The sequence below is a fragment of the Lethenteron reissneri genome, chromosome 25, assembly GCF_015708825.2.
Source record: "Lethenteron reissneri isolate LAM-NWPU_2019-01 chromosome 25, ASM1570882v1, whole genome shotgun sequence".
NCBI classification, from domain to species: Eukaryota; Metazoa; Chordata; class Hyperoartia; order Petromyzontiformes; family Petromyzontidae; genus Lethenteron; species Lethenteron reissneri.
In genome coordinates this window covers 14,885,769-14,899,651 of record NC_083803.1, presented here as the reverse complement: position 1 = coordinate 14,899,651, position 13,883 = coordinate 14,885,769, and the positions used below count along the sequence as shown (strand labels likewise).

Here is a 13,883-nt window from a genome sequence, read left to right as displayed (position 1 = left end):
CCCCCCACTATCTCCCCCCCCCCCCCACTATCTCCCCCCCCCCCTCCTTCACCAACCAGTGTGGTGAAGTATGGCCAAAAAAACCCCATAACCAAAATGGCGTGGGGAAGCCTTCACGTAGCAGTGGCTTGACAATGATTATAATTCACATAAAAAATACGATATGTCATAGATTATACCACTTCACGCATTCATATTGCCCAATAAACTATGGCAGTGCGGTAATTTACAAGCATCAGTTTTGACTGAATTATATATTTTTATTAAAATGCATCTTCTCATTTTGTCAGTGGAATATTGATTGGATATTGAATGTCAGCTTGAAACGCATTACGTTCGCGTTAATCACGCCTGTGCATAAAACAATATTAAACATTGACTGATGCATAAAATGCAATCACAATGCTTTTTTTTTAAAGAAATCATGTTAACAATGTAAATACAATTCCTGTAACGGTTCACAGCCCCAACGATTTGGTGATACACGTACGTTACATTACTGGCTCATGATTCAATTCCAGAATAGTTTTTTTTGGAAACATGGTAGCATCTCGAGTGGCTGCAGAGGTCACATTAATTACATGCAGAAAATTCAAATTACCAATAATCGATTCTTACACTCGCGCTTCGACGTTTAATTATGCCGTGAGCGTAATAATCGGTTCGAATCGATGAATCGACGCATCATTGGACCCCTTGAACATGCACCGTTTACATTCTCAGCATGTATGTACCTTGAACTTGTTTCATAATTGTCCTGAACCTCATCGTCATCATTTACGATTTATACCGCGCCTTCCCATACCCAGAACAAAGGGGGCGTTTGAGATGATATCACGAGAAACACTCGGTAAGGAAGTGATTGCAGACTAAATACAAACACACTGTTACAAAACCAATGCACTATAGACAAAACACACACACACACAAACACCCAAACCAAAATAAACTAAACTAAGACGGTAAACTGTGTCCGAGACTATTCTCCATTGTGTCCACTTCATAAGAGCGATTCGTACACTGCGTTAAAATAACGTCTTGAACCTTGTCTTAAATCAATTCATTTCGTCATATGTCTGAGTAAACCTTTCAACAACTTCAGTGCCAAGGCACTTCATAGTCATAACTGTGTTCTAGATACCGATTGTTGAACTCTGGCTTCCAGTGCTTATTAATTTCTTAGGTACCAAACGTACCTTTGTCATCGCTGCCTTATTGCAATGCATAACACTGCGGCATTGTCTCGCTCAGTCAGGCGTCACACGCAGTGGCAGCTAAACGCCGGTGCTCCGGTCGGGGGTCAGGTCACCAAAACCTAAAGCGTGCAACATTACGTACGCCCAGATCAAGTGAGAAAGGGTCGTGCAACAACCCAACCCACGTTCTTGCGAAGTGTAGTCGGCCCAGTTCATTTCAATGCTGCGTTACTCTTAATGTTGTTCTTACGGCAGTGCGAGGTCACACATCCAATCATCGCAGTGTCCGCTCTGTCCAGTAGATCACAAATTCAACCTTTTTCTCACACGGCAATGCCTTCTTGATATCGCGCATATTCGCGGGCTTGCATAACACATTGAAGCACTTTTTCTACATTTAAAGCCCCCCCCCCAGCCTAACAGAGGTCGCAACCGGGTACCCGATACCCGTACCCTACCCTGTACCCGGCCGGGTACGGGTACCCGTTTGCGACCCTGGTGCGGCCGGGTACGGGTACGGTAGACCGTGAGTCACTGGTGAGTAACCGTTTGTCACTCATTTCCCAACGTCTTGTCTCTTCTCACAATTCAAGTTCCTAGAATCAACCCACCCGCGCCTGCAATATAGCTTCATCCCAGAGGTCGCAATCAGGTACCCGATGCCCGTACCCTACCCGTACCCGGCCGGGTACGGGTAGGGTACGGGTATGGCCGGGTACGGGTACCCGTTTGCGACCCTGGTGCGGCTGGGTACGGGTACGGGTAAGGAATCAAAACCCGTTTGCGACCTCTGCCGCCTAAGCACAATCTCACGCTCCCAAGCTCTGCAGTCCACTTTATATGAAGGTGTTATCGGCGAATTGATGAGTGTTTACTTGTGGGATAATACCCTGGGGCCCGGAGAAATCCCACGCGCGCGAGGGGGCGACGCTATCCATGCAGAAGGGACAGGTGGAGTCCACACTTGCTGCACTGCCTTCTCCTCGCGAGCCGGAGAGCATTGCTAGCAGCTCGACGCCTACACTAAAGGAGTCTCTCGACCTTTTTGTGATTCACCAACCCTCGCCTCCGCAGTGCCGGACTTGAGGCGTGAATGACCACCCCTGCCTGCTTAGAAGAGTGATGTTCATTTGAACATTTTTGTAAAAAAAAAAGTTTACATTCGAGCTGAATTCAAATATGACATGCGTTCGATTGCTGCCCACGGCTAACATCAGTTGCGAGTGATATTCCGACCCAGGTCCTGTGCACCCTTTCACCAACTCGCACTGGCCACCGTGGTGAAATATAGTCAGACCACCTCTGTGACCGATACAATGTGGAGAGGCCTCACACCAGCAGTGAATTGCTAAGTGGGGCTTCAATTTATTATAATTTTGTACGATTGTTTTTCTTATGTTAATATTAGGATAATGATTGAAGCATTTGTGTGTGACTTGACACCGCTTCTGAGTCACGCAAGTCATGGTTGTGTGAGCTTGTGATAGGATGTCTCCGAGTCGAATGCGTGCTTTTTCAAGATAACCGGGCTGAAAACAAAGTAGAGTTTTAATCAGTACAGGGCGGCACTCAGGAAACACGGCTTTTTGTGGGGAAGATTTTCCACTTCATACACTGGTTGCTCCCAATTTTTATTTGAATGCACGTATTGTTGGACTCCAGAACAAATATAGGTCTGACAAATGAGATCAGTGGCCATGAATTCAAAGTCTTAACTTTTGTAAGTGAGCAAAATGCAATCAACTCCACTTCATACGAACTCGTACGACCCCGATGAATTCAGTAGCGCTATGTATAGAGCGGTGGCACGGCGGTTAACGCACTCTGCTGTGCGTGCGGTGTCCTAAGTTTAATTCCCATGCAGGGCTACCATCAGCGGCGAGTGATACCTGAACTGGTCCTCTTAAGTCGATCAGCGTGTTGCGTGTGGCGGGGGTAAAGTGTGGCTGCTCCCACCTCGGCCAAGACACGTGGCCAGCAGAGAAGAGTAGGCCAACTACCCTCGAGAGGGGTCTCTCCTTCAATGCCCATACATCATTACCCGTTAAGTAGTCTTGACTATTATAGGGTATTATTTTCACTTGAAGTCGATTGCATGATTTTAAATGGAAAGGGTGTTGTCGTGGATCTCTGGTACTATCAGCACTTGTGGGATTGTGCGCGTGTGTGTTCTTTAGATAAAGATTTGGGCAGTTTTCTTTCCTCGGCCACGGCCCGGGAGTAATTGTCCCGAGCTCGTGGATCGCAGTGTTTGTTTTGGCAGTTGCTGTGCGTCCTGTTGTGTGGGAGGTGTGGATCTTGCTGCTGCTGCTGCTCCTCGTGATTGGCAGCTCAGGCAGGCGTGGTTGTTTCCTTCAATGCACGCCCTATCGGGTGAAGGACCTCTCGGTTACGTTGCTTGGAACGTTCACAACAACATTGACGATGCCTTTTCATCACCATCATCAGCCACGATCAATCCCACTCCTGGATGAAGGCCTTCCCAATTCATTGGCACCTATCGCCATCCTGCACTGCAGCAAGCGGATTTCACAAGGCACAAAGGTGTACGTGTGCACTCAGCTCTTGAGCTGGTGGTCTCGACAAGGCTGGGAACGTTGCACATGCAATGTTGGTGGTCGTGTGACGTGCATTGCAAGGCATGATGGGAGTCCTGTTTTCCTGCTGTTAGTAAGCAGCACACCTTTGTGTGTTTAAAAATGTGTTTGTTTCCAGCCTGCACGCATTTCTATGTAATAATAATAATGCAATTTATAACGCGCGCAAATTTGCGGACGTAACGGCCGCAACTCAGAGGCGCGGAGCCAAGCTCAGAGTCGCTCGAAAGCGTGGTTATAGAGGTGAATTTTTAAGTGTCTCTTGAAGGAGGCGATTGAGGTGATGCTGCGAATGTGCAGAGGGATGACGGCGTTCCAGACTGTTGGGGCTGCCACCGAGAAGCGGCGCATAGACACGATGACCATCCTGGATCTCGGTATCAAGAGGAGGTCGTGAGTCGCGCTGCGCAGGCATCTGTCATGTACTGAGCTGCAAGTTGTCAATAATGAAGAAAGGTACGGCGGGCAGGCGGATATGAAGGCATTGTGGCAGAGGCAGGTGATCTTGTATATGACCGTACTGGCGATGGGTAGCCAGTTGAGGGCACAGAGACAGGCAAGTGAGTCGAGATGGGGATGAGTGTGGCCAATGACGACGCGTGCGAGGTTGTTTTGTAGTCTTTGAAGTTTTTTTAGGTTGCCAGCGGAGGTCCGGACTAGGACGGAGTTGCAATAGTCAAGGCGAGACTCAACTATGCAACATGCCAATGTGTTGGCAATTTCAGTGGAGATGAGAGGACGTAGGTGTATTTGAGAGCCTTCAGGTGAAAGTTACATAACTGATGATATGGTTGGTTTGACGGTCGAAGGATAAAGTTGAATCTAGGATGACACTGAGGTAGCTGAAGTGATCGGTGAACCTGATGCTGTGAATCATTGCTCCATCTCCGCATTGGATGTCCTCTAAGATGTGTTCAATTCCTTTTCTTAACCAATGGCCACCTTTTCTTTCTGACTGCAATGCTTTTATATGACAAAAAAAAAATTCCAGGACAGGGGTTACTGTAAGGTCTGGTTGTGGACACAAATGTTCCAAGAATAAAAAAAAGAAAGCCGCCTCTTACGTTTGTAATGCATCATTTAGGACGAGACCTATGCAGAGAATTTTTGGAATGTCATTGTGCTTACCCCTTGTGTATACATGCGGCGAATATGAACGCTCGCCACTACAAGTTTGGGCAAAGCAGCCTTTTTTTAACAAGTGAGATGCATGGACGACAGCAATCACACGAAGGCCATCATCCAAAAATTCCCCACCGTCATGCAGGGCCAATGCGGGCCCCAGATCCCTAAAAGGCTTGTTGTGCCTGACCTTGTAGTTTTACTAATGTTTATCATAATTTGTAAAAAAAAATAATTATGCACACGCGTGTATATTCTGTAACGCTTTCCAAAACACGTTTGTCATCTTGAGCGTTTAATTAGCAGGACGGAAATTGACATTTGCGTATTTACAAATGCCATTGTCCTATTTGCTGTAGATTGTGTTTCCGACCTTTGCGGAAACCCTTTGATTTATCAAGTTTTTAATACGGTGAGTCCCCAATAGCAAAAAAAAAAACACTTTATACCTGAGTTTAGTTCATATTGGATCGTCTGTACGCAAGTTCTAGAGCTCTCTCCCCTCATTACAGACGGACAGGGATAACCCATTAATGCATTCAGCCTTTGTTTGAAAGCGTTAACAAAACTCACGGTGAAAAATTGATAAATCCTTTCTCAACAAGACCCAACTAAGGGCAACCTGCATTCATAAAAAAATCGAGGTAAATATTGGCATCTACCGCATAAAGTGAGGGAACCTGTAATCGCATGGCTGTAGCTGTAGAATGTTGAATATAATTGTTTATTTGATGCACTTTCACTTGACGCCAAAAACACCGGCGTCAACGACTGCCTGACAGCTTTAGATACGATGGTTATCCTAGTCCACCCACACGTAATGATCCACTAAAGGGTACGTGCCTCTCACCCTTTAGTCACATCAGGCTCGCTCATCGTTGGGATGGCACACAGCAATGTCACGCCTGGAAGAAGGAGCTGAGAAGATGTCACTACAAAGAGGCTTAATTGCTTCTCCAGTCTCCTACGAAAGATAATAGCTCAGACTTTTTAATGCTATCTTAATTACAGCTGCAAGCTTAAGAGAAGCCGCGTATGACTTTTGTCACGTGTATGCTAATAATGTGAATAATAATATAATAATTTAACGCCCGCATGTTGCAATGGTTTGAAATCCTGCGGTCGTTGGTTCGACTGCAATCAAAGGTCGCTGATTCAGATTAATTTTTCTGGTGCGGCAGTTGAAGCAATTGGAGGGCTCGTTTCCTGACTGCCTCCGCCACTGTTCACCACGGTCGTGTGTATGTCTACACCGCGGTCGTGTGTATGTCTACACCACGGTCGTGTGTATGTCTACACCGCGGTCAGTCGGCAGGTTGCGTGCGGTGGGGTAAAGTGCGGGTACTCGCACGCTCCGTCGGCAGTGGCTCGAACGCAACATTTTACAGGATCGCGCCTTAACCTTTACCCTTCCGAGTTCCCTCGCATTTTGAATAGACGCACACAGTGACACACGCCTTCCCCTCTGCAACACTTGTGGTGCCCATATTGGGGGAGGTTTTACCGTGAATGTGTGAACTTTTTTTTTGGCAAAAGGAATGCTGTTTATCTTTTTTAAAATTGTATTCATATTTTTTGTCTTAGAGTGATAGTTGATCTGCTTGGCAACTAAATGTAGCCCTGGTGCACATTTCATACATGTACAGCCACAAATATTTGCTCTGAGTGAGCCACGGAGGATGTGCAAACCTCGCCGTTGTGTTCACTCGACTCACAGTAAGTTCAGAAAGGAACCGTGGGACCCATTCAAAGCAAACATGATGACTTCGGTAAAACATAACTGAAACTCTCATGAAGGTTTGTTGTAAACGTTATTCCGAATTAATGTAAGTGCTGTCCTAGGAAACCAATTTGCGAATGCTAAACATGAATTATGACCTGTAAATGACGAGGAACCCCATCAAAATGGAAATCCTAATTATTGTATGTTTTGCCCAGTTTTAATTACTGCACAACCTAGTTACTACATCAATAAACATACAATACACTTCAGTCTTACATCTGTCCTCCCACCAAAAACATAAAAAGTTTTTTTTTTTAACGCACCCTACCAGCCACTACAGCCATTTTGACAGTGCATAATTTCAGCAGCTTTGGTTCAACAGAAGCAAACCTTGGATCATTATAATCAGCAGCGTCACGCTTGCTGGACCCAGATAGTTGTAGGCAAGGACCCTCTTGCAGGCTATGGGTTCTCGTTTGACGTAACACACAGCGATCGTGCACGCTGTTGTAAAAGCGTTCTTGTCTCCACAAAGATGCTAATGGTTATTTTCTTTTATGTATTTAAAAATTAAGTGGTGACTTCTAGTTTAGCCATTAACCGTCTGTTAAAATGTTTCTTTTTAAGCTACTGGTTTAAAATTTGCCAATAACTGAGCAAATTGAGAAACTGTATTGAGATATGGCTATGTCAGTCTATTAATAAAAGAGTGTACTTCATAATACAGCGATATAACGGCATATTTTGAGGTTTAATTAATGGAAAGTTGAACGTGAATGCTTGCTAGAGTTACAGAGTAATCTCGAGTGCAATTGCTTACTGTTTAATAAGTTTACCATCATTGAAATTAATCTGTAATGGAAATTTTAAGTGCCTACACTTTACTTTGTCTTTGGCATACCCATTAATTTCCTTTCATGTGTTGAGTTATTTGATGATGTGGTTTTGCATCCAACTAGGACCGGTATCTAATAGAGACAAAGGGTCCGTGCTTTTAAACATCTGGCAATTGCAAAACGTTTGTTTTAGCAAGCCTGGCTCTGCTGATGAGAGACTGAATGTCGAATCGTGTCCAGAGTTTTGCTTGTGCTGGACCAATGCTTCTGAAACTATATGTGTAGAAAACAAAAGTAACGTTTTTTTTACATGGCGTAACAGATAAGGGAAGGAGGAGACATATTGTGTGCTTATGCATTTCATTCCCTTTCATATAATGCTCAACATGTGCCAACTGGTGTCTTTGTTCGTCTGTTTGTTATTTGTAGAAAACACTGACACGGCGGATTTGAAGTTGTTCTTCGACACCAACTATTCCCAGATCTACTTTGTGTTCTTCGAGAACTTTGTCAGCATCGAGGCCAACCTGAAGCAGAAAGGTAAGGGGGAGCATTCCAGTGGCACGGGCCAAGGTCATTATCGTACACATTCTTAGTGGACAAAAACCATCTCATTCCAGGCATACCAGCAGTCTTACAGTCTGATCTCACCCAGCAGGCTTCTTGCGTGCGTACAGCAGGGACCGAATTAATCTTCGGTAAATGTATCGCATCGTGTTCGGTGATGGATGCTGCCACCACGGTGGTGTAACGGTTAGCGCACCGGACTTGCAATCCAGAGTTCACTACTTCTATTCTATCTCCTGACGCGGCAGTTACATTGGCGAGCTTCTTGAATTTCAACCCGCCCCCCACTATGCTACTGTCCATCCAGCAGTGTAAATTACTAACAATTAACCAACTAGACTTTTTATTTGACCAGGTGAGGCCAACTGAGATATACAGCTCTTTTTCAGAAGTGGCTTGGCCACAAATGATAGCGCAACAAAGTGGCTTATCATGCGGAAATCTATAGCAGCCAAAAACTCTAAACGCACGTTGATTCTAAATGTGGAGGGAAAACCCGGAGGACCTGGCGAAAAATTTGCATGACCACGGGGAGAACATGCAATCTCCAAATATACAGGTGTCAGTGTCGGGATCGAACCCACAACATCCTGTATACCAGGCGAGGGAGTTAACATCTCTCCACCGTGGCACAAATAGGTACCACCACAGTCGATCGGAAGGTCGATTGTGGTGGGGCAAAGTGTGGGCACTCCCATCTCTTCCAAGGCATCTGGCCAGAATGGAAGAGTAGGCCAAATACCCTCGAGAGGTGCTCTCTAGAGCTCCCTCTCGTGGAGGGCCTCTTGCTTTGAGTGGCTTGAGCCAGCAATTGCAGGGCTGCACCTTTATCTCCGTGATTATAGTTAATGACAAAGGAAAACAAAAATGCATTATTTTGTTGGGTAATTTGTTGAGAATGCCTGATTGAAACTTCGATTGAAATGTAATTTGCCTGTTCTATTTGCAAAGAGAAAACAATAATTAAAAACGGTAATTAAAGCTAAATAATAAATTGTAGCCTCTGAGCGATGAGCTTCATGTATAATATTTCAGGATTGGGTAATTTATAAGCAATTGATTTTGAAGTGTACATTTGGAAAGCTTTTAATTAATTAACATGTAAACTGCATGAGCGTATTCAAGTTAACTGCGTAGCTGTATACATGATTGACAATCGGCAATGTAATTGTCAATCATTCACATAGCTTTTACTGTTAACGCTTGGTTATCTGTGGGCAGATTATCCAGGTTGTGTATTCACCGTACTTGCAATGAAAGAAATACAAATGATAAAATAGCGAATTCAAAGGTGAACTCATTTTTACACGAGCTGCTTCTAACCAATTACTGTAAAAAGCAATCAAAACATGACACATTTTGTGGAAAAATAAACCAAATTGGCAAATGTTTTTTCACAATCTGTTGTTGTATTGTCCCCGTGATCCCCTCCTCCCGCCCTCATCCAATTACCCCAGATAATTGATTTTTTTGTAGATATAACATAGTTGACATTGCTTCTGATTGATCAATAACAAATGATGTTAACATTACCATTTTCACAGCCAAGTTGTATTTTTTGCATCGATTAAAGTCATCGCGGGCATTCACTTTCCCATCAAATATAACCACGCTCTTTACTGTAACTTCCCGTGCCGGTATTTGTGTTTAATCTCGTTTGTGGTTTCCCCTTTTCAGCACACAAGTCTCAGAGGGAAGAGTTGGAGTCGATTCTCTTTATATTCGAAGTAAGTTGTTATCCAGTGTTCACAATATGCAGCGGGGGAAAAAGAGCACGTTTTCTCGAATAAAAACACGTGTTTTGAGAATTGCCTTGTATCATCGGTTTGCCCAACAGCAGTCCCATTTTGCAACAAATAATAATGACTGCAGTTACTTCCCCCCCCCCCCCTCCATTGCATTACACCATATAACCGTTCGAGTGTGAAATACATACTTAATAAGGCAATTATGCATCATCTGAGCAGCGTGAGTGAACATAATGAGTCGTATCTCTCGCACATTAACAACGGTGGCATGTTTTGTTTGACCAAGTTATTATTTTGAAAACGTAAATGGCTTCCAGGTCACTTGACTTTTTGCGACAAAACGGGCGCTCACGGTTTTACGGGTGCCTTTTTTTTACTGTCCTTACACGTGCAGCGGTGTCATGCAAAACATAACCATTACTTAAATTACTCATTAATATACACTACTGTGTGCGTGTTTTTTGTTGTCAAAGTACCAATCGCCCAAGGTGAGCTTTTCGAAGCGGTCTCAAAAAATGCGTAATCTGGATTTCTGTCATAACCCCCGATAACTTTTACGGACTATTGGGGCATCTTCTAATTTGGTTGATAGTCGCACAAACCGCTTTATATTACAATATCACTTGCATCCAGCTGGAGAGGTGAAACCAACATTGAAAGGCACACCCCCTGTTTGTCATGATACAGGTGGCATCGGTGCACACGTGTGTACCGTACTCTGCCCGGGGAGTCCATTTTACACACAAGTGAGATAATCCTGCCACATGACCGGTGGCCATCTATTATTTACCGAAGGCATATTTCCTGACCCATGTGTAAATAATTACGAGCTCCCTCATTGTCACAAGAAAGCTATGGGAGGCTTGCATTTGTTTGCATTCTCTGTTTTTTTTCCTGGCCTCTCATACAGTGGGTGCCTTGGGGGAAGCTCTGAACTCTCTTTTGCATGTTTGTAATCAAGGGTGCAGCAGATGTTTCAAAACTAGAGTTCGAGAGATTAATGTTAATACTTTACCATAGCGTGCTTTACCAAGAGTGCATATTTAAAAAAAAAAATTTAGTTTCCCCAAAATCAAAATGCCATTTCCCTTTTGAGTTACAGCGGAGGCCTGAATGTGTGTAGGCAGTGGCGTAGCTAACGTGTGTGTGCAGGCGGTGCAACTGCACCGGGGGGGGGGGGGCCCAGGCAACTGGGTTTTACCAAGAGGGGCGGGGGGGGCGTGCCGCCATTTCATTTTCTTGCACCACGACCCGTGATGAATATGCTACGCCACTGGGTGCAAGTAACCATGGGAGTTGATGCCCACAGTGAATTCCTTCTTGCTGTAATGCACATTGTTATTAGAGGTGGTTGCGTGGCTCGGGAGGGCTAATGACCTTGTCAGAGTCAGTGCAATGCTGATCCGGCACCACTGAAACCCTGGGTTTTGAGTCCCATGTGACTGTCCAATATTTAAGTGGTGTATCTTTTGTATTTGGCTTGATGAGCTCAGCCTTTTCACCGATGATTTCACCCCCAATTCTGAGAGTGTAAAATTGGCAGATTGATGCATGGGGAGCCATTCATGTGTACAGGTTAACGGCCCAGTCCCGCCTTGAAGATGTCGTTTTGTGATAGCAGAAGAGATTTGGATATCAACATCACGAGTAGTTCTGTAAAGTTGACATCACAAGTAACTCTGGGATGTCTGAACCAATGGTTTGGCTTCGGACGGTGTGGAACACTGCTAGAATCGCAATTTAAGTTCCGCGAATGTTTGCAAACACATTGTATAAGAGTGGTGTTCTACAAGCAATAACAAAAGCAGGATAAAACATCTAATATGCCCTCTGCAACAATTGTGAATAGGCGAAGAGCTAAAGATGCAGCCTTGCAATAGCTTGCCCATGACACTTCTGGAAGAAGGCGTCTCATCTGGAGAGAGCTTTAAACAGCCCCTCTAGAGGATAATGTGGGCTACTCTTCCACACTGGCCACATCTTGGAAGAGGTGGTAGTACCCACACTTTACCCCACCGCACAAGACCTGCCCATCGACTCTGTGGTATATCCGTTCACACTGTTGGATGTACACAGTCGGGGGAAGGGAGGGGGGGTTAAGAAGCTTTCACCATTGTGGCGTCTGGATTGTGAGTGCTGTGTGCTGCTAACCACTGCACCATGGCAGCATCCCTTGATGACTCCAGTTCGGTGTTAAAATATCCCTGGGTTTGATCTTCCACGAAGCTCATGGACCACCCTAAACCACATCCACTGCGCAGACCATGGCAGATGCGAATATCTGAATGCACAAATGTAAAATAAAATAAAACTCACCGGTGTACGACTGGTCGTCCAGAACACACCGTACAACTTATAACGACGCAATGCTCCGATCCACGAATGCGAAGCAAACATCACAGCGATACAAGTCCGCTGCTCCCGATGCGGTTATCTGGTGTGACCACCTCAATGTGAAATTGCAAGTTGTTGCTCTGCATCTGCCATCGGCCGTACAAAAGAAGAAGAGTGTTCAAATGTGGCTTGCGCGAGCGAGTGGCTTGAACGTGATCTTCATGGCGCGCGTCAAGAGGGAGAGGTCAAATTGTTATTTTTCAATCCATTCTCGAGGTTGGATCGGCCACATTGAGAGCTAACGTCGAGCAAGCATATTGCGAACGTTCCTTCCAATTTCATTCCGTCAAAAGGACTGAAAGTGTCTTAGGAGAAAAACAGAACCCCCCTCTGCGTTCGCACATTAACAGGAGCAGAATTGCCAAAAAAATCCTGGCACCACTTCAGCAATGTTGCGCTGGTGTGTGTGTGTGTGTGCTTTTTTCCCTGAGTTAAATGCGTTGGCTTGCATGATTTAAGTGATAAGGGCCAGAGGGCAGCAACATTTCTCACAAGAAACTGAGCTTGTTGTGCTTCCAAATTTTTTGGAACATCCAGATTTAAAATATAGTTCACAGGGGCATAGAGAATGCTGGCAGAATTCTGTGCGTTATTCCGCTGTGGTGCACTGTTTTCTGGCAAACTGTATTGCTTCACAGACAATTGATCCAGTCTCGAGGTTGGATCGGCTTAAAACATTATATTCAAGGAGGTATGAAGATTGATTAATTCACTTTTATGTGTCACCTTTGCCATCGTCATCATCATCGTCTTCACGATCGTGGTGCCAGCTTCACTGGTATTACCCTCATTATCACTACCGTTGCCATGTCTATCGTTGTACTGTACTACGCTCCCAACGGTTATGCTCCCTGCCATAAATCGACCTTCGCAGACAAACGTGCTGAAGTATTGTAAAATAGCCCCCAACACTCACCTGCATGGGGTGAGGAGGCGCTTATCCAGCAGTGCGTTGACAAAACTGGCTGTGCACGTCCTTGTGATAGGTAAATATATATATCCTTTTCAAGGACTTTAAAAAAACCAGATGAAGCAGTTTAAGCCAAACGCCGTCGTACGTTGATGTCAGATTCAGTCGTGCACAGTCTTAAGCCGCCGGCAAGGAGCTTTATCAGTCAGAATTTAATCAATTCTTGGGCACGTGCAAATAATATGTTTTGTAAACCCTGGCAAATCTTGTCGGGTGTTGGAGGGTTAAAGACAAGAATTTTGGCATTGAACTACGTCGTGGCCTAACCCCAGAAATTAATTTGGATCAAGACAGCGTCTCGCCAAAGTCACATTAATTCTGTAACAATTTTGTAACAGTGGAATCATTTTACTGGTAGCAACCTCCTGGTTACACCAGCCCACAGGGGATTATTGTGTCCGTCCGTCGTGCATCCAAAATTGGGAGGGGTGGGGCTGGGTGGAGAGGGGAGGGTGGGGAGGGGCTGCGGAGGGTGGGGAGGGGCTGGTCACCCCGTGGTGCCCTTATAAAACTCAACGTTTAACCTATTCACGCCGGCTTGTGCCCGCCCTCACAGTCGGCCATATTTGCGGAATACACCACGCTGCCGTTGACCCTGGCAATTGACCGAGCAACCCAACGTTCCTACCAGCTCCCTCCGCATGAATGTGTTTAGTTTTATATCGCATTGGGTTATGCAAATTTCACATCTCGACGCTGAGGAACCACAGACAAGCTGGAAGAAGGCAAC

The 13,883-nt window shown here is 45.0% G+C and overlaps 1 protein-coding gene across 10 annotated transcripts in view; it reads left to right on the top strand.

The window, feature by feature from the left end:
- The window catches only part of LOC133347308 (ral GTPase-activating protein subunit alpha-1-like), a 136,278-nt gene that overhangs the window by 14,116 nt on the left and 108,279 nt on the right, over nt 1-13,883 (top strand). For all 10 annotated transcript variants that reach the window (XM_061559458.1, XM_061559459.1, XM_061559467.1 and 7 more), the window contains 2 exons: nt 7,904-8,014; nt 9,719-9,768. In XM_061559458.1, the coding sequence (XP_061415442.1) occupies nt 7,904-8,014; nt 9,719-9,768 (161 nt within the window). The remainder of the gene's footprint in view (nt 1-7,903; nt 8,015-9,718; nt 9,769-13,883) is intronic.